The sequence below is a fragment of the Pelmatolapia mariae genome, linkage group LG18 (genome assembly GCF_036321145.2).
Source record: "Pelmatolapia mariae isolate MD_Pm_ZW linkage group LG18, Pm_UMD_F_2, whole genome shotgun sequence".
In the NCBI taxonomy this organism is placed as follows: Eukaryota; Metazoa; Chordata; class Actinopteri; order Cichliformes; family Cichlidae; genus Pelmatolapia; species Pelmatolapia mariae.
In genome coordinates this window covers 12158883-12180300 of record NC_086243.1, presented here as the reverse complement: position 1 = coordinate 12180300, position 21418 = coordinate 12158883, and the positions used below count along the sequence as shown (strand labels likewise).

The 21418-nt window shown below is 41.4% G+C and overlaps 1 protein-coding gene across 4 annotated transcripts in view; it reads right to left on the bottom strand.

Annotated features, from left to right (window-relative positions):
• The window catches only part of pde4ca (phosphodiesterase 4C, cAMP-specific a), a 37399-nt gene that overhangs the window by 3859 nt on the left and 12122 nt on the right, over window positions 1-21418 (bottom strand). For 3 of the 4 annotated variants that reach the window (XM_063461538.1, XM_063461535.1, XM_063461536.1), the window contains exons 2-15: window positions 7871-8062; window positions 7074-7118; window positions 6541-6577; window positions 5826-5899; window positions 5675-5727; window positions 4772-4884; window positions 1971-2064; window positions 1625-1797; window positions 1422-1520; window positions 1067-1231; window positions 874-973; window positions 584-738; window positions 354-476; window positions 81-263 (exon numbers count right to left, since the gene is read on the bottom strand). In XM_063461538.1, coding sequence (XP_063317608.1) covers window positions 81-263; window positions 354-476; window positions 584-738; window positions 874-973; window positions 1067-1231; window positions 1422-1520; window positions 1625-1797; window positions 1971-2064; window positions 4772-4884; window positions 5675-5727; window positions 5826-5899; window positions 6541-6577; window positions 7074-7118; window positions 7871-8062 — 1606 coding nt within the window. The remainder of the gene's footprint in view (window positions 1-80; window positions 264-353; window positions 477-583; window positions 739-873; window positions 974-1066; window positions 1232-1421; window positions 1521-1624; window positions 1798-1970; window positions 2065-4771; window positions 4885-5674; window positions 5728-5825; window positions 5900-6540; window positions 6578-7073; window positions 7119-7870; window positions 8063-21418) is intronic. The other variant, XM_063461537.1, reaches the window with a different exon arrangement.

Below are 21418 nucleotides of genomic sequence, written 5' to 3'. Positions count from 1 at the left end.
TAGGTTGACGAACGGCATCAAGATGAAAAATACATGAATTTGATTTTGAGGCTAAGCTCGCGGTTTAGGTTATTCCCCACCTGGTTCTTTTCTACTGAAGCATTGTGCTTGTCGCACATGGGGCTGATCTCCATGCCTTTCTCTCTCTCTCTGTCTCCCTGTGTGAAGAACTCCACCATGATGCGGTCTGTCCACTGGCGGTACAGCTCGAGAGGTTTGGTCGGGTTACTCAGGTCTGCACAGTGTACCATGTTCTGAAGAACCTGCAGTGGCAAATTAAACAGGTGTTGTCACATGTCAAATATATAGATTAGATTAGATTGATTCTATCTTTGTATAAAAAGAGTTCTCACCTGTATGCGATCTGAATAGTTGTCTAAAAGCAGGACTCCCAGGCTGGTGACTTTCTTAGTCTCCACCATGGTCTTCAGGTCTGCTAACAGGTTCATGTGTTTGGACATATCTGTGGCGAGCACCTGCAAGAACAACAATCACATTAAACCAAACAGAAGTCACCGGGGAAAAAGAAGGCTTAAGCTGAGATAGAGCTACTGCACGTCTACGATCTTAATGGTCCACTCACCATGTCGATGACCATTTTGCGAAGCGACTGACGCTGCTTTTTGTTGAGATTCTGAAAAATATCACAGTTGTCTTCCTGCAGAAGCTTAAAGCCTACAGCCAGGTGGTGATTCTCTAGCACTGACAAGTCATTGTACATCAGGGCCAACTCTGAGTCTGAAGACAAAAAGGCATAAAAAACTTCAGCACTCTGAATGTAAAATAACTCACGATCTCGTCAGCCACATAGTTAAATACACTCAGCACCCACACACATTCAGATAATCCCTGCAGAGCTACGAGCAAACTCACTGGTGTTGATGAGAAACCGATTGGAAACTCCGGGGTGATCCACGTCGTGGATGGCGCTGGCGAACAGCGCAGCGAGGATCTCCAGATCAGTAAACACAGCCTTGGATGACACACAAAGAGAGACAGTTAGTTTTGTGTGTATGTGTGCGTGTATGTGAGGGCATCAACCTGGACTGTGTATTTGAGCGATTACCTCCAGTGCAGGTGTGGACAGCAGCACGTGTGTTGATTGGACCACGTCTGCAGCATGGATGTTGTTGTGGTAGGCCACATCAGCATGATAGTGGTCCTCCAAAGTCATCATGAAGGTAATGAAAGTATCCACTGGAATCTTAAAGGACTTCAGCAGATCACGTTCCTGCAGCAGCAGAGGAGAGGATGGGTCATCCAAGGTAAAGATAAATGACTGATTACCAATTGTTTGCTAAGTCATTGCTTCATTGACTTCATTGACTTCAGTAAATTCATTATACACTTGTTTGCTGTGCCGTGTTTGATGCTATAAAGTACAGGAGCCATACAGTACGCTGTGTGCTGTGATGTAGTACCTGGAAAATGGTGTACATGGTGACTGTCAGTGGGCGATTCCCAGAATACTCAGAGACCTTAAAGATGTCAATACCCCATCGATTTATATCCTCAAGTTCCTGTCAGTGAGAAAGTATAAATACATATATTAAACAACATTCAGTATGTGGGAGGAAATAGAGAATTAGCCTCAGGGAAATAACAAATGAACTAGTCCTCACACCTTAGCTAGGAGTCCTTCCTGGCTAGCATTGACCCCAAATCGAGGAATGGTTGAAGGAGCAAGGCTGGGACTGTGGGTGGCCTTCTTCACACCGCTGATCTGGGACATAGGACGCTTTTTCTTGTCTTTCTCCTTGGTCGGGGGAGACATGATGTCCATGTCATGTTGTTTCTCTGCCAGTGAAAGTCATCCAGTTAACAGTGATGAAAACAGAAATGCACCACTAACACTAACTTTCCTGCTGTCATGCATTTCAACTACTCCTGTCTAAGCACTGTCCTGTGATTTACATGCATATCTGCATGTATGTGCAGCAGTGTGTAGCGTACAAAGACGGCATATTTACCCAGAAAGGTGCTGGAGATGAATTCAGACACCTGGTTCCCTGAACGGCTGGCTTCTGACAGCTGGCTGAGCTCTCGGTTCAGCATCCTCTTGAACTGAGGACAAACACATGCAAGCATCAATGAGCTTGATCAAACACTCTGTTTGCTAAACTGTGGACAGACTAGGTCGGATCAACTCAGCCGCCTGCTGGAACAACAGTTATCTCTTAACAACAACGTAGAAAAGAAATACTTCACAAGCAAATCACTCTCTTTCAAAACCTGCAAACGGTTCAGTCAAATACAAGGTAGCAGATGCCACAGATCATACTGATATAAGACGTGTTGAGTCTCAGAGAAAGTCAGAAAACAAGCAACACGTGAACCTCAGGGAGTCTCCTACCCTCCCACCCAGTTCATCCCTCTCCTTCCCACTCCTCACCTGAATGAACATCAACGAGATGGAGATGAAATAAGTCACTTCTGGCATTTCAGCGTAAAGTCAAGCATGGGAGCAAAAATAAAACGAGTGAGCTCTCAGGTTTAACACGCCTGTTCGACAGAGCTGCCTGTCTCGGAAAAATCCACCAGCGAGTGCTGCAGAAGCTTTGATTATAAGTCTGTGGAAGAACAGGAGAATCGAAGCATATGTATGTGGGAATGCTGCTGGATGCCAGGATGCAAGGCAGAGAAGGCAGACTCTCCCCGACTCTCCCTCATTCACTCAGTTACTGCCTGCTCACTATGTGTGTAAACACAGGGAGAATGGGGTACTCTAATCTCCACCTCCTTTCAAAAATGCCTAAGAATAGCAGCCAATCAGACACCCGCTGCAGCAGCGTGTGGCGAAACAGAGAGCCGTCATTGGCCACGAGACATACACAGTAGGCAGGGCAGAGTGAGGTTGTGAGACACACCATGTGCACCAAGTTTGAAGGTATGAAGAAAAAGCTTTGAATGGATGGGGAGGAGGGTTCATTCTTGTAGCCAAAAATAAAAATAGTACATCACGCACCACAGAGGCTTGGGTGCCCTGACCGTTAACACAATCAGAGGAACAAAAGACAAAATGCTTTGACACAGAAATGCTTAAAGCGGGCTCCAAAAGTTCACTCACAGCTAAATCGTGCTCTGAAGCAGACAGAAAATATTAAAGGATAATTACGGTAGCCTTAATGTTAAGCTGATTTATTCACTTTTATACAAAATTCAAACTTGGTAGTAATTACCATCAGAGGAGGAAAAAACTGCCTATGCGGCATGTAAAAGGCTCTTTCTTAAGTACCCTACTCACATATAAATAACTCAGTGATTAAAAGAGGTTGCACGATTCCTCAAAGACCCCCTCAGTAAAGATCCAGTTTAACAAAGCAGTTCGATAAGGTCGTCAGGGATGCAGAAACATTGTTCACTTCAGCCTCCCGTGCACCTGTCTTTGTTCCCAAGGGCCGGCATGGATAATTCTTCCCCAGTGACTGAAGCAGCTCATTGACTGATCTGCAGCAATTGTGGGGGCTGGGGAGAGGAGTGGGCGTGGGGGGGGGGTACGCCTCCAGCAAAACTCCCCTCCGCTGCCACGTGAGTGTGTGACGTGTGGAATGGTGTATGCATGAAGCAGGAAGCAGGCGCGGTACGTGATAGGTTAATAATGTATTTCACATTTATGTGATGAGAAGAGGTCTGTCTCCTTATGTTTGGACGCTTCTATGAAGTGGGTGTTTGTGAGTGCTGGTCAGAGAGGAGAGGGATGGATGGAGGAAGCACACATGGTGAGGATTCCATTTCATCCAGTGCAACATCTCTCCCACTCCACTACTCATTCACATTTTTCTGCATATGATTCAGGGAAAAAGGTGTGTCCCTGTTTCTAGTCCCTATCTGCATGCCGGGAATCATCCTATGCATTTAAGCTTCTTCCATCTGCGGACAGATGGGGGCTTCTATTCATATTTTCATGATGGATTCTTTGTGTTAATGAGCTTTCAGCTTGGTTAAAGCATCGGTGATGGTAATTGTATTTACAGTAGGCCACACACAATCCTTGGGTTTGGTGTTGTATTTGGGGCCTTTTCTAATTTGGGCAGGAAAAAAGCACAGCCAAAGAATACATCCATTCATAAAGCATGAAAATGAACATGCCTCATGTACTGTCTATATTATCCATTCTAAAAAGAAATCGGATGCATTTCATTTCAAAAAGGGGAAATGACAACAGTAAGCTGGAAGAAAATGACCGCACAGCTGCAGATTGAGCACCTTTCCCAGCGGTGAGGTCTAAAAATAGACATATACAGGAATAACGGCATAATCAGCCTCCAAGGTTTGTTCTCTGGTACTTTCTATACCAAAAGCCCTCCAAAATATACAAGGACAGTCCAATAAGCTTCCAACTTGCAATTAGAGCAGGACCAGAGGACCCTGTCTTCAAAACTCCATCTCTCTGACCCTCATACGTCTTTTAAGCAACTACAGCAGATGTTTAAGCTCCCAACCTTGCACTTAATCCATTTTCTACAACTGCAAGATTTTTCATTGGACCATGTCGTGTCCATCATGTGGAAAACCTGCTGGTTACGTATCCACCGTGTTCTGAATATCCCACACATACCACAGTTTTCCACAAAACATTCAAACAGGCTCCACTCATGTATGTGTGTGTGTGTGTGTGTGTGTGTGTGTGTGTGTGTGTGTGTGTGTGTGTGTGTGAAATGTCCAAAAGAGCAACAAACTTTCATCCAGTCTTTCAGTTGACTAGATTACCAGCTTCTAAATGTCTAACTCAGCAGGCTGTTGGTAGTGTGTTAGTGTTTTGTTAAAGTACCTTGTTGGAAGCCATCTCACTGACAGAGTGTCGGGTTTTCAGCGTCTCTAGTTGCTCCAGACACCAGTCCAGCTCATCTAGAGTCTCTATGGCCAGCTGCTGGTGAGGCTCCTCTGTATGTATATCACACGCACACATATATATATATATATATATATATATATATATATATATATATATATATATATATATATATATATATATATATATATATATATATATATTAAATTTCATCGGGGGGGAAATGTTAAAAAAAAAGTACCCAAATACTGTTCCTAAACTTTTATTTTCTATATTTGAGAAGGAAAGTATTTCCCTCTCAAATATTGAGCTGCATTTTGTTTCATAGTAATTGTATCCATGGGATGAGGCTACAAGTGACTTACAATAAGCATTAAAAAATAGTGAATCATAAAGGAGGTACAAATAAATGCATTTGTGATAATAAAATCAAACTTTCATTTTCAAAGTTTCAAAGTTTTCAAGTCACTTCATTTATAGCACATTTAAATACAACAAACTTTGACCAAAATGTTGCACAGCAGGTAACTAAGGCATCACTTCATCCTCTTTAATACATGAAAAACAGTTAAAAGAAAGTTAGAAGCACTCAGTGAAAGAATAAAGATTATTCCTACATTGCTGTGTTGATATTTTCATGATTACAGGCACATGGCTGGAATACTTGCCCACCACTGGATTTCATGTGTTGGTGAACCACATTCGCTTACTAATTAAACAGCTGTGATGTGTTTCCAGTAACCCAGATTTCCCAATTCACAGATTTAATCGTGTTAATATCCTTGCCATCTGTGTGTGTGTTTTTTGTTTGTTTGTTTGTTTTTTAACCAGTGTGTATTTTGGGCTAATAAGTAAATATCTCATTCCAAAACCGCTACCAACCTGCGAGGCTGGTCTTGCACATGGATGGTGGGTTGCTGCCTGAAGATCGTGTTCTGTAGTCAGAGACCATCCAAAGTGAGCATATTAAAGACAAAAGTCAAGTGTGGTGGTGAAAGAGGAAAAAGACTTAGGAAGTCTCCAAAAAGCCTACTTGCTGGCCGTGCGATCTTGCTGGCCGGTTATGACGGCGAAGTTACTTCGGACTGTCCTCAGGCTGGCGAGGACCTACGACAGGAACAAAGGAGTAAATGTACGAGTTCATCAAATGACACATTTGTAATGTGATGAAGTGTAGCTTTAAATGCTCATAAAAGCTTCCACTTTCATTGAACAAGAGCTTCTCAACACAAATCACTGACTATCATTTGATACTGTGGCTCTCCACTCTTGGCAGATGTGCTACCCAAAGGCATCCCCCACTCCCTTTCTGATGTTTTCATAGCATCACTGACACTCCTCTAGGTCACGTCTGCCACTGCATCTGTCACCAAACACTGACTCAGCATGAGGAGAAAGCCCACAGAGTATCAGATGTCCAGACTTGATCCATGCATGAGCCTTATCTGCCACCATGCATATCTTAAACAGCATGATCCAGCAGTATTGGATTCTCAGCTCCTTTCACTGTGTAAAGTGAGCACAGGAGTGACGCACATCCCACGCAAGAGCTAGGCAACACCAGCGGGATGCTGATCCTGTCGCAGGGCCAACATGATCCTGAGGGGATGTTCCGGTAGTGCACTAAAACCCAGTCTCATACCATCTGGAGGCTGTTTTTTTTCTTTTCTTAATTTGTCCATCTGCCAAATTTTCAAATAACACAATAAGTAAAACAGGCTGACTGGAAAAGATTTCAGAGTACTCACCTGTGCAAACGGTGTGACTATCATGTCTTCTGTATGTCTGCAGAAAAGACACACAAGAGGAAAAAAAGCATGAAAAAACACAAAATACTGAGAAGCTCAACTATAAATCCCTAAACTGTGACACCAAAGAGTGATAAAAACAAACCTTCCTCGTATTTATTATAGTTTATTCTAATTTATTAAAGACATGCACTGCATCTAGTGAGGCCGGTGAGGAAACAGTCTGGGTGAGGTGGAAAGGGTGGGCGACACGTTATGAACAGTCAAATATGAGTAAATAAAAACAAAAGTGTGTTATTATACTTGACTCTGCTCTGATTAAGCGTCGCATGCAAGAACAAACAAAACAGAACGGGGTGTTTTAGAGAGCCTGACAGGGGTCACAAGAGAGGTTTTTGATATTTAGTCATCAGGAGAAAGGAGGGAAATGATCATGAAGCCATCCAGAGGGAATGCAGAAGAGGCCTTCAGGGGACAGAGCCAGTGTGGGTTTATTTTCGCCCTAATTTATTTGTTTATCATGTTCTTCTCACCGAGATGACAACCAGTTGACTTCCCAATGCTTCAAGCTTTCTTCCCTTTAAAAACAGATAGGCAAGAGGTTGAAGAGATCTGTGACTGCTTCAATTACAAAACTGAAGTTTTTCTTTCTTTCTTTTTTTTTTTTTAGATAGCATGAAATCTATAATGTCCTGCTTGGGGATGTAACTGAGACACACAGAAAAACAAACAAAATATTCCTTTCTTTAGAATCCCAGTGGAATAGATTTGACATTCAAGCACTTTGTGATGGGAAAACAGCTGCAAGCAATACATAGCATGTCCTAATAAAGTCTTTGAGAAAGCTCAATCTTCTCAAGGTGAACCTTTCTTATCAGTCCTCCTCACTCTATGAAAAACAAGTACAAAAGTTAAACTGCGTGATCATTTGGCTTCAGAACTCAAACTGCAAACAGGTAAGGGAGCCAGCCTGTAAATCGAGGCACAATACTGCTTCTCCAGCCCGGAAACCTCTGAGCTCAAACAGATAGAGGAGAACAGAAAATGCAATATGCAGAAATGCAAATATGATCCATGTGATCCTAGTGGTATCCCTTTAGGATAAAAAGCACAGTATCAGGAATGGCTGTTGATACTTTGACAACTTTTACCCGTGTTTTTCAGATGTAAAAAGCTCTTTTTTACTTTTAGAGAACTTGATATTAACAGATTACTACATTTAAAGCAACAAGATTCCTAGGCATGGCATTGGATTTATCCAAAGGGATTGTTTGAAGCCCCTCTCAATACATAGAGACAGAGGATTAACAGTTTCAACTGGTTGACTTACAGGTCACTGGCAGTGGAGGAGTTTCTGGAGGGACCTTTGGGTGAAAGGTCAAAGTCGGAGTCAGAGCGGTAGAGGAAAGATTCCCTCCGCTGGCTGTGAGGGAAATTGGTCGGTCGGGCCAGACCAGAGTTAGGGCTGGCCTGAGGGTCCAGGGGGCTGCGTCCCACAGACAATCCATTCTCCACATCAAAACTAAGAAGACATAAATGCAAAGAGAATTTATTAAGGTTAGATGGCTTAAGAGGCTATTTAGGAATTTACCAGCTTGTAGATTTGGTCAGGAAAGGAAATAGAAGAAATGAATCCATCCAAACTGTCCATGCTTCCTGGAAAGCTTGTTTTTCCATTCTTAGACACACAGTGCCATAAAATATCTCCCACAGAATATCTGCAATTTGTGCATTCATGTGTACAACAGCTGGTGTGTATGAATATATCCGAGTCTGTCACACAAATACAGTTCAGCACTTTGTGACTGTTTACAGCATCGGGCAGGAGAAACTGAAAACCAGCTGTCAACAGCGTTATTGGAAATACACCGAGTGGCTGGTCAAGTGGGTCAGCATACACTGAGGTGAGAAAACGAGCTCCATTAAGAGCTGCAGGCAGTATAAATGCAACAGCCATAAAATAAAAAGAATAGGGGATAATAAATGTGGGAATAAGCATTTCCCTTCAGACCAAACTGACAGACAAACTTTTTTACAAAATTCCAGTTACAAGTAAACCAGACTGCTGCTCCTCTGGTGCCAATAACATGGACACAGTTAGTAAAAGATGGAATATTCCATATCTAAAACATCGCTACAGACCTTATAAGGACTTCTATCACACAAGCTTTCACTCTGATATTGTCCTTTCTTGAAGAGGAAATAGTGTAACATAGAAGTAAAGACCACAATAAGAACTCAAAATTCAAATTTAGAAGGGTGACAAAAAGGATAAGACATTGTGATATATATGAGCTCAGCTCACAGCTCAGGAAGTAAGCTAAAATCAGCACCACAATTCAAGCTGAGCAACAATGGTGGATAAGAAAACACATCCAAGTCAGACTGAAACCAAAATGAGGAGGTGATGAGATCCAAAGAGGAAGAATAGCTCTCAGCACTGGTGGCTGCGTGCAATGCTATAGCTGATTTATAAATAGGATAATGAACCGCTAAAATCCATTAAGTGTGTTATTAGAGTGATCCAAAAAAGAGCAGCTGATGGGCAGGATGGACCCATTTTTCATTATTAATATATTTAACATTAAAAGATATTATAGCATTTGAAACAGCAAATCAAGCGAAACCTGAGACTGTCAGGCAGCCAGCCTGGACGTACTTGAACTCCACAGCTACACAATCATCATGCAGAGAAACAGTAAAGGCATGAAATGTGTTTAGATAATGTGATGCTCTCGTGATACAAGTATGTGTATGTGTCCGCGTGCGCGTGTGTACATACAGATGAATCCCGACTGTGAGCCAACAGCAGAGATAAAAATAGCAGCACAGTACTGACGTGGGTTACACGAGAGAGGCGAGTCTAAAAATAGCACAGCGTCAGGTGAAGAGGAGTTCCTCTTGAAAAACACCGTCTGACTACAGAGGAAAACAACAAACGAAGGCACGGCAAGGTCCTTCTTCACAGTCTAGGCATGTTTCTCCTGTGATCCACATTTCTACTTTCCCACAGCGTTGCTCTGAGCCTCGGAGACTTTCGGCCAGCAGCTCCGTTTGGCAACGCATCTCCTTTTGCTAAACAGCGTGAGGAGCTCCAGAATAGAAATCCACACTTTAGTAAAACAACCATTAGCAGAACATGAAGGATTTTGCAAGGGCAGATGCTGAGACACACTTGATCCCTTTCAAATAAACAGAACAGGGAAACCAATATTTCAAAATAAAAATCTCACGGCGTAGGTATGGGTTCCAAAGTGTTAGAGAATAATAACACACAAACCCAAAATGTCAGTGATACAATTACCACAAAATCAGATTCTTGTGCAGCTGTGTGGGGTCTAGAGTGTAACAAAATGCACACATTGAAAGACGTTAACAACTGCCATGTCACATATATACTCACTGTACACTGTGTTGCATACAGCAGTTGATGCTCGGTTTAAACGTTCGACTTGAAAGTGACCATGGCTACACGCATACCTGCACCAAGTTGTTGCCATTCGACTGGCAGATGTTTCCATTAACAAACAGTTGAAGAGGTGTAGCTAACAAAGTCGGAGGTCAGTGAGTGCACAGTATAGAAGGTGGGGAGTATTAATGTGTTTTTCACATGGTCAACAGTTTTTGACATTTGACACAACTTGAGCAAAACCACAACTATCTGCTGGCCCCATGAATGACTACCTTTTACTCCAATCCATGAGCGATTGACCAACTTTGGCATTTGCAGAGTTGTGCTGCTACAATCCAGCCTTTACAGTTGCATGAAAACACTGCATTCATTCCTCTCATTCCTGCTGCGTTCTGCAGTACTCCCCCCCCAAGATGTTGGTGTGTTACTGGCTATTACATAACAGCAGGAGCTGATTTCCATGTGACAGATTCAGACACACTGACTGCATCACAGAAGTCCAGGGACTCAGATAATAAGGCCAAGAAAGTGCGAGTGACTAAAATGTCAGACACAGTACAGTGGGAGTGTGCCAGCGTGGCTGCTAGAGTGAGCGTGCAGGAATGACAGACTGGCTGTGTGTGCAAGGGGTAAAAATAAATCATAATCTTATGTGTAAATAATACAAACAATGAGTCCGAATGATGTACGCCTACAATGTGTGTATTTTAATCTCAAATTACTCAGGTGAGGAGATGGTCACGCTCTCCTCACTTTTTCATGTTTCCAATTTAACCCATCTCTCTCATCGTATCTCTGTATTAATGCTGCGCCCGCTGCTCTCCTCGCGTGCTCTGATTATGAATCTGTTTGTATTTCCACACGTCTCTGTCTGTGCAGCTAAATTTAACCTCCGCTCGCATGTGAATCCAGAAAGGCAACACTGCAGCTAAAAATAACCTTCAGGTAGAATTCAGAGCCCTCCTCTCTCTCTTTCGCTCTCTGTTTGCCATCTCCGCCTCACAGAGCAGCAGATTCTTCCCTCCATTCATGAATATTTATGGAGGAGTTTCTATTTGAAGCCGATACCGAGCTAAAATTAGATCGCGGATCAAAATACCGCCTACGCCATCCCCCCCCCCTGGTTTTTTTTTCCACTTCCAGTTTTTCTCTCTTTATCTCTCGCTGAGCTGTTGTGAGCTCAGTGCAGGGAAGGGAATCCTGACTCACTCGTGACACTTCACTGCTCACCTAGTACTCCAGCACCCCAGCAGACAAAACACGTAGTATTTTTGCATTGTGAAATCACAATCTTCTAGTTGTGGTTCATACAGTTTTATAACAAATCCTTTAATTTATGTAGCAAAAAAAAAAAAAAGATAAAAGGGGGGGAAAGTAGCTGTTACCATGGAAACAAGCGATGGAGATCTAAATAAGTGATAAAGTAAAACAATAACTCAAAAACACATGCTATTTTCGAAAAATTAGTTGTTGTTGAGGCTGTAAAGTTGTTAGTTACGGATTTTATAATTTTCTAAAGAGCTGAATTGTGATATTCTATATTCGGAAAAAATGAAAAAAGCCGTTTACAGTTTTTCCTGTAATGTCGTTTCACAGTAAGAACAGTGCAACCAGAATATTCCAGTATTTTCTGCACACCTCCAATGTGCATGATCTTTAACTATACAGTTAACAAAATGTGCATTAAATCTGTCAGCTGAGGCATTCTGTAGTCCTAAGAGGTCAAAGGTCAAGGTTCAAGCTCAGTGTGCGCATCGTCTGAACAGGAAGCTCCCACAGAAGCTCCGTGGCTGGTTGGTCTTCAAAAATGACTCCTCCATTGTCTTTTTGTTTTTCACAACTGGCACCCACCCACCCGCCTGCCCACCTCTCCTCCTTCTCCGGCACTCTTCCCACTCTCCACTCTTCTCTGCTCCAAGAATGAAAAAAAAGGGATTTTTAAAAAAATATCCCTGTTAGTGTGGGAAGGTGTTAATTAATTATAGTCCTGATAAAACTGGTGATGAGTGATAGCTAACGTGTATTTTAGGTTCTTTCTGCTGAATTAAAATAATCTATTCATTCACTCTGAGGACAGAGTCCCTCTGCTGGGCCTTAGTGAAACTGCTACAGGCAGTCAATGTGCATGTCTGAACAGAGAAAACTAAGGCATGTTATTCATTTCATAATTTATTATTCAGATATTTGTATCATTGTAGCTTTAGCACAGACAAAACATGCATTGAGATGATTTTGGGCGGGTCTTTGAACTTGCACATTGTATGCATTGTAAAATAATGAGGTAGAGACGAAGTTTTCTGCAGATAAATCAAATTAATCACTGAACAAAAACCCGAGCTACTTTTGTTCTTAATTATTGCCACACTGTAAAAAAAAAAAACCCTGACTGAAAAGTTTTTGTACGTGCAGAGACGGTGAAAATAAAATCTCATATAAAAGCTAAAAAGCCAGCTGAAATGTGTAATGTGCCACCTGTTTGAGATTGGATATGGTTAAATAGAACCATCCTAATTTGGCATCTGCATTCGCACACCAGGCTTCAAAGGTGGATATGCATGCACATGCACTCGCACACTTAATTACTTCTCTTGTCTAAAGACCAATTAGAGGCAGCATTCCTGGACAAGGCAAAGACTTTTAGTTTAAAAAAAAAAAAAAAGGTGTAAAGAGAGAGGTGTTACCATGTTTGTTATTTAAGTGGCTGGCTGGTAACAAGTGTGACTGATGGCAACCTGTCAGTGGCCCTGATACTTGACACTCCGCCTGCGTCACCGCCTGTCATGGCAACGTCAATCCCATCTGGGGAGCATTAAAATACAGGAGCAACGGGGCAGAGCGAGCGAGAGAGGGAGAAAGCAAGGGCGAGATAGGCCTGTAAACCAGGGCAAGCTGTCATCTGAACCTTCATTCATCACTCCCAGGCCTTTGCTGTGACACAGCCAGAGGTAGAATTAGTTACACCAAAGCCGAGCTGCGCGACGAGCTGGGACATTTATTCAAATGCTGCTTAAACTGATGCACAGAGCATTCGCTTCATGCAAGAGAAAATCGTGCCTTTGTAATACTTGGGAGATAATCTGAAATGATTTCTAGTATGCGACAATGTGTCAGTGTGAAACAAAAGCAGCAATGCTGTGAAATTATTACAGCACAAGAGGCACGAGAGACATTCTCCGCCCGGCTTGAGTGAGACCACAAAGTTCACACCAACAACTGAGAGTCCACACGCTGTAGCTCAGCACACAGAACAATGGGAACAAAGGGAGAACAGATGTGGTAAAAGTGGTCACAGTAGAAATCCACAGAGGCGATTTTGAGTATGAATTACATAAGTCATCAGTTTGTGCTCTGGGATAAATGTTGGGGTTTTTTCTCCTGGCGCTTGTGTGGCCCTTCACACACAGCCAGGACCACCCTGTTGTTTGTCTTGCGCGTCTTCTTCTTCTATTCTGTAACATCACGTTACTGAATCTGGCCGTGAAGAAACCCGATGGAGGTGGTATGTGTTTACATGTCGACGGTGTAGCTAGATTAATTCACAATTGCCTTATCCTTTTTCCCGGAGCACCAGCTGCAATCCATCTCTGAAAGTACACTTATATTTTCATTGGTTTCTTGCATCTTCTAAATATTTTCTAAAAGCAATGTCATGATTATTTTATAAATCTGATTATGTTATACACTGTGGGTGGCTTAAATGAAGTATGGTAAAACAATAAACACGTCTCATGGAAAATGTTTCCTTTTTCCATGAGTACATCTTATCAATTTACCTTCCCAACCATGCTCTGGAATATGGCGCAGTTAAAGTAGTGTGTTTGAACATCATGCAAGGACATTTGCCTTGAATTGAAGATGATAAAAATTCTAAGCACCCAAGAAAATCCACCAAGTAATGGCTCAAAAAGAAAAGGGGGTCATGGAGGGGACTGGACTTAAATGCTGCAAAATGTGGATTTCAAACAGAAAAAACAAACAAACCAAAAAACAAAACTCTTTGACTTGTCAGATCACTAAATGAATGTTGCATGAAAGAGTGGTGAAATAAATATCAGACACAGGTCTGACAAATTATGAGAAAGGCTACAGGAAGTAAGTTATTTATATCTCAGTTGGCCCAAAATAAGCTTCTGAGGCTATGGGTGTACATTTTCTACAGGAGAACACTAAATCTATTGAGATTTTGATATTGACTGAAAAAAGCTTGTGGTGTTTCACAAAGGATCAAATGTTCCTCATTTCACATGACTGTATAATAAAGGCACTCACAACAGATTTAAGGAAAGAAACTTATCGGCTGTCTTGTCTGTCGTGTCACTGACAACTGACTTGTGCACCATTAACCCAAAAAGGGAACAGCCTTATGACAATTAGCCTAGCTAAACTTAGCTTAGCATGAAAACAAACAAAACGAGCATTTAATCTCATTCGAGGCTCTGTGCTGGACTCATGTTTTAGTTGATAGGACATGTTTATTAGTGAGTTTTTTTTAAGTAGATTTTGTGCCCCTTACACAAAGCAAAGTTAGCTTCTGAGCTAACGTTCAACAACAAAGCAAACGTGTATTTCTCAAAAAGTCAAATTAGCATTTAGCTGAATAAGCTAAATATGTAAGAATTTGTTTCTCTGTTTCTGAATAATCCTCCTAAAACACACACACAGAGCAGTTTTGCTATATAAGCTGTAGATCTTTCTCAAACCATACAGCAAAGCAGCACAGACATCTAAACCAGAGTGCAGCTGTGACTGCTTAAGAAAGTAGTTGTGAATAGCAACACAAACAATAACCTTTTAGCTATTTTCACAGCCAACAAAAACAGGCCCAGCAGGTCAGCCTCTGAGCAACAGAGGAGAGCTAATTATAGACATCGTGCATTGGTAATACAGATGTCTAACCACTGGTCAGAATTAAGTGAACCAGTAAAAACTGGTTTTAAAAGTGTTTAACCGAATGTAGAAGACACACCACAAAGACAGAGACTCAGAATCATTTGCCTTATCTTTTTATAAAAATAAATAAATAAATGACCTGACCAATACTTAGATTACTGCCAGCTGAACAATTAAGGTTTGGCTTAGAAGAGGTAAACCTACAATTTCCTAGATGACGTAAAAGCTTTTGTACAGACATACTTTAAGAAGTTACTATTCTAGTTAAAGAAACAGAAGACTGCATGTTTAATGTGATTAACTATTAACCTAAAACAATGCATGGTTTCTAAAGAGGCAATCCTAGATAGTCCTGTAGGGCAACTTTCAAATAATCTATCTGTTAGCACTATAATTAACTATTACCATCAGCTAATTTCAAGCAACAAAAGGGTTTGGAAGTCAGTATCGGTAAGTATATAGTTAGCATGTTGTTAGATTATTCTTGTTATCTCTGTAAGGAAAATCTGAATGGTTCTTGCAGGCAAGGAAAAATTCTTGGAAGGTGACTATCTAGTAGTCTATCTAGTATCATAACTCACATAGCTGCAACCTTATTTTCTGGTAGGTCCCGTACTGATTGCTCGGAAATGACTGTGCGCAAAGTCTGGAAGGATGGATTCCCTCCTCACTAAGGTCAAGGTGAATAAATAACAGGATTTATACATATATCACACTCATGCAGTGTTACATTACATTTGTCAAACAGCATTTATTTAACTTAGAGAAAATGAGTATCAGAGGTAAAACACTGCAGGCTCCTCAGGACTTTCCCTCTGATGGCTTCAGTCACCCAGCTGTCTTTCTCAAATTTTTTTCTTCCTTTGAAAAACAATATAAAGTCTAGATGTGGAGCTCTGATACCGTTTACAATGTGAAATGACTGCCGAGGACAATCTTGCTGTCAGTCATCAGTTAGCTGACACAGTGTAGGTGTAGTGGTGAGGTGTTACAATCAGAGGTGCTGGGGAAGGAGGAAATACTCGTTTTTCCAACAAATGGTTTTAAGTTACAGTTACACAAGCGCTATCAGCAGCAAGAATTCCAATATTTTCAGTGCAGCCAAATTGCCCAGATATTTTTTGCATATTTTGTGCCTAATCTATGAAATTTAACTTGCATAACAAATCTGTCACTGCAAACACATTCCTTTTTCTTCAAATGTTCCTCTTTGCCTTTCCTTGAATGAACCCTGAAAGAGAAACTCGCTGTTAGAGCGACAAGCTGTAGAATGATGTGTGGATATCTTGCTGACAAAAGATAGATATGAAGCTGACCTCTATTTCACTGCGAACTTTGTTTAAATTGCAAGTGAACAGTGGGTCATACACATACATAAAGGACTCCTTGCATGGGAAAACCTCTAACTTCAACTCCAGATTTTAAATAATAAATAAATCAGTATCTCCATGCAGTTAAAAGCCACTTCAATGCAAGTCCACCTCATGGTATTAACTTCAACCAAATTTCATTTAATGAGGAAAAGTCTAAAAACTGCTGCTGTGGCCATTGCTCCTCTAAAAACCAAACTTGACTGCAATGAACAGTGATAGGAGCACCTCAAAAGAAAAAAGAATAAAAAAAAAATACTATTAATCAAGCCAAGCGTTGGAAACAAACAGTTTTAAGTGAGGAAACAAAGGATTAAATTCCAGCTTTACTCATAGACGTAATTGCTTCCACATTAAAATGATTCATTAAAACAACAACAACAAGCAATATTGCTAACAACAAACCTCAGACCAGAGGAGGGTGAAAACAATCCTCAGGGACAGGGACGACTCACAGCTCATTCGAATGTCAAATGTCACAAATGTAGGATGACATCAAGCGACCTACAAACTGAAAATGGCAGCTGGAGTGAAGTGCAGGGGGCAGGTCTGGAGTTGCACAAACAAGAAAGGAGGAAAGAAGATCCAGCCTAAGGTTTGCAAAAGACTGTAGGGGATTCGTTTACCCGGAAGGACCTAACCTGGTCGCGTAATTGTTAGGCAGAGAGGCCCGGAGAGGCCTACAAGCCACACAATCAGTACAGGGCTGCATGGATGTGCATCCACGGTCTCTGCAGTTACAGTGTCAACAGACTGCTGGATAAAAATATAAAAATAAGGTACTTAAAAATATCATCATTAGTTTGTAAATTCTGAACGTATTTTAATGACAAAATAACAAATCACTCAGTTTGTTAACACAACAAAATACACCTCTCAGCTTTTCATCTATTTTGAAAGTGTTTTTTTGAGACCTGGAATGTAAATGTTCCTGTCTCTAAAGCACTTTGGGTATAATTATAAGCTGTAAATAAAATAGACGTGACAGTAAAGACAAAAAACTTTACGCTTCTTCTTTTCCAATAAAAATAATTTATTTAACACAAGTCAGTGGGCTACATACTAATGTAGAGCCCAAATTTTCATGCCTGTATCAAGCAACCTGAATCCTCTTTATGAAGAAAATGACACAATTTCAGAACCCTGTGTGGTTTTCATGCTTTGCAGCAAACTGAAGTGCACATACAGGCTACATCTTTAAATATAAGTAACCTTTGCGTGATGAATCTTCCTGTGAGGTCATCACCGGCTACTGAAACTAAGTAGTCTGCAACTCACGTGTCCATTTAAAAACACAGGTAAGAGAGCGGTTTCACAGTCATGCTCGTCTGTGCGCCTCGGGCCTGCAACCCATCAGCGGACCTGCTGCCTCCGTCTGAGACAGATGGTCCACGTCGCTTCACTCCCCCGTGGGCCACACCATCACTAGGAAGCATTGATGAAATGCTTTGGAAACACTTTCAGGAGACATTTATTACGACAAAGTGGCTTTTGGCTGAGACACCTCCTCTGCTTTGCCAGGACCTGTGAGAGTTATGAAGCGTAGCGGGCACAAGATGACTTAATCACTTCTGCAAATGAGCGCGGCGACTGAAAGCTTGGATTCATTTATCAAGCCCGCAGTGACCTGGCAAAGTCAGATAATATTTGACCCCGGCACAAGTGTTACGCGATTATCTCAAAGACAAAAGTCTGTGTACGTAAATGAAGCAGTAACAAGAAACATCTATCTAGAAACTACTTAACAGGAGTTGGCATCTAAAGCATTAGAGTGGATCCAACATTCACACTTAGAGACGTTGATAAATTAGGCAGATGAAGATTTCTCTTTCCTCCTCCTCTCCTCCCAGGTTGAACTGACAGGGGAGAGTATTGGGTTTCTAAAAACGCACATCTAAAGCTCAGCTTTACTGCCAAAATTGTCAGCATTGTAACGCACTTAATTTATATTAAATTACCCTGAGCATAACTCCCAAACACCTAACAAAGCCCACACTTGTATTTGCCATCAGTGGTTTATTTAGAAATAATCTTTAGGATTTTTCCATCCCTTCCATCACTGTCAAACCTGCATGATATTCCGTGTCACTGTTAATTTTGCGCGCAGCCCTCTGCTGACACGGCTGAGGTAAATTAGACCAACAGCCTGTGGACACACAGCTGCCTGCAAATGGGCTCGAGAGAGGGGGAGAAGAGAAACGGCTCGAATCGATGGAGCTAATCACCCAGCTTTTAATTTTCGACCCGACAACAAGAGCGGGCTCTGTGATTTGTTATGCAGAAAATAACAACGTAAACCTTTTACCCGCGAGAGTTACAAAGAAAAAGAGCCATAAACGTCCTGCTGAGGACGGGTTAACTTTGCAGGTATTTCCGCTGGCCAGTTTAAAAGTTTGCTTTTAAAGCTTGCTGAGAGGGATTCACCCTGAGATCAACTGTGACCCACTGCAAAAGAATTACCACCATCATCTATTTTTCCATAATAAGGGATGAAGTCACACCACTTTTACCAACTCAGAAATATTGTTACCATGCCATACAATGCAACTACAGTTACCACAGTGTTGCATTTATTTTTACTATAGCTCCAAAACTGTTTGGTTTTAAGTTTAACTAGGGAGTAAAAGTGAAGCTCCCAGCTGGGCCCCAGCATGCTGAAAGGTTGAAGATGAAATTCTGTATTATTAAAATAGTTTGTTGCTGTCTCTGTCTGCCAGTTTTTATATTTGGTCTTATTATTTTTATAAATCCATCCAATTCTTCCATCTCTTTCCACTTCAACTCAGGGTCAGCGTGGGGCTGGAGCCTATCTCAGCTATCACAGAGCGCGATACTCTCTGGACAGGTCGTCGATCTGTTGCAGGGCTAACAAAGAGGGACAGACAACCGCTCACACCTACAGCCACTTTGGAATCACCAGTTAAGCTAACATGGAAGTTCTGGACCATGGGAGGAAGCCATCCAGGTGGATTCAAACACAGGACCTTCTTGATGTGAGGTGTTGGTGCTACCCTTCACAGCTTTAGTGGCCCCCTCTCCAAAATCATGTTGTTCTCAGCAAAACAGAAGCAAATATAATTAAATTAGACCTGCATAACAGGCTATTTTAATACCTTAAGGCAAATATTACTTCCACAACATTCAAATTAAAAAAGCTTTACACGCTGATGAGCTGCTACTGTCCCATGAATTGCGTGGGAATTTATCTATCCACGTTTCAGAAAAGTTTAAAACAGTTGAAAAGAGAAACCAGTAACCACCACTGGGCGCAAAAATATCGTCAGCACTCACCCACCAACTTAAAGAAAATAGCATGGCATACATAAAAGCACCAACCCTTCTATCTGCTGCGCTCACAGACATGTAAAAACATGCATAACCTCAGCACATATCCATCTAAGTCGAAGGCCTACTTTCATGTTTTCTTCTGCAGTTAAGTGAGATAATTGGCCTTTAAATCACGCACTGCGGCCACATGAGACGCTCTAAGTTTGGTGTCTGATGTCAAACGCTGCAGATTTATATCCTTCCTCCCCATGCAGGTTTAATTTGTCAGTTCATCTCATGCCTATGTGGGGATCTACTCATGCATGACTATATTTTATAGACAAAAGGAGCCGAGGCTGACATCAGAGTGTCTACACTGGCTCCATAGATATCAGCTGTGATCTACTTTATGTGGACTGGCTGAGAAATAACAAAAGGCAGGATAAAAAAAGAGGGGAGGTATGAAAAAAGATATAAAGAGCATAAAAATGGTTTATACTACCGATTATAAAATAAATGCATATACTTCATAAGGCTGTCTCTGATAATCTCATGTGTTTCTAATCTGCTTGGACTTCCTGTAACAAATTACTGAAAAAAAAAAAAACAGGCCGTTTATTGGAACTCGGGCTCCAGCAAGAGTCAGTTCTTCCATCAGCATCACCGGCACAACCTCCCAGATAAAATAACTCAATCCAAATAAAGATCTCTACCTCCCGGTTTCTGATTCCCCTCTTTGGGCACATTTACGGATCTACTCCAGCAAAGACGGCTGCTCGTAAAGCTCTGACCTTTTTAGATCCATGGGTGGAAGTAATTCGAGCAGTAACGTAATGAGCAAACGTCCAGTGTCTCTACAGTTTGACATTTTTAGGTAATTTTGCTTGTTTAAGAGTAGAAGTCAGTTGCTTTTCCTGGCATGGGCCCCCAAGACCAATGAAATCATATGGGGCAACTGCCCTTTAAAATCCCCACTGCTCACAAATGTTCTGCGTTACATCTGATAAACAAAGACCCAGCCTGAGAAACAGGACAGAGGACAGTAAAGTAAACACGGCTTTATCTGCGAGTCCTCCTTCAGAGCCTCCCTGCTGGCACTGAGGATTATGTGAGAAATTACAAAAGTTCTTTGGGAATTTTTCCTATGAGAAGGACAGCAGCATTCAAGCTGCATGTCAGATAGATAAGCCTTAATGAGAAAAAAGTATTGCGTTACCAAACAGGATTTCTCAAACTGATGTGCGAGACACACAGAAAAAACATCCTGACGTTTTCCTTCACATGAAAACTTTGTTAATGTGTAACAGAAACAGGCCAGCTCACTGCTACAGCAGCAAAAATCATGAATTAAGTAAGCCAACATGTAAAATCTGCATCTCTGAAGGGCAGCAGGTATTCGGTAAAGCAGTGAAATGCGTATGATGAAGAGTGTGTAGATGTGTTTTCTCCGATTTTACCATTTTTGTTGTAAAGGTATTAATATAAACCTGTTACATAATTGCTCCACTTCACTACTCCATCACTGTATAGTCTGCATTAAATCTCTCACACACATTTGAAATTACAGTTGGACTTGTGTACTGCTTTCTGCCTAACACATTATAAAACCTTCTTGGATAAGCCACGGTGGTAATTATGAATTTAAAAAATATCTGGACGGCAACCAGAATTTTTGTTTTTTTTCCCCCAACCAGGATATACTGCAATATTCAAATGATCCAAAAGCTATTACTTTCACACGCCCTTTCTCCTCTCTTAGTTTGACTCTTGTTGAAAGCTGCAAGATGTCTTCATAATGGAAAAAAAAGATACGACAGCGGGCACTGTTCTCATCTGGAACAGTGCCTGAAAAGGGCTGAAGAGGAAATGTGATTAAAAAAAAATTATTTAAGGAAATGCTGATTTGGACCAAAACAACTGATAAAGAAAAAATGTTTTT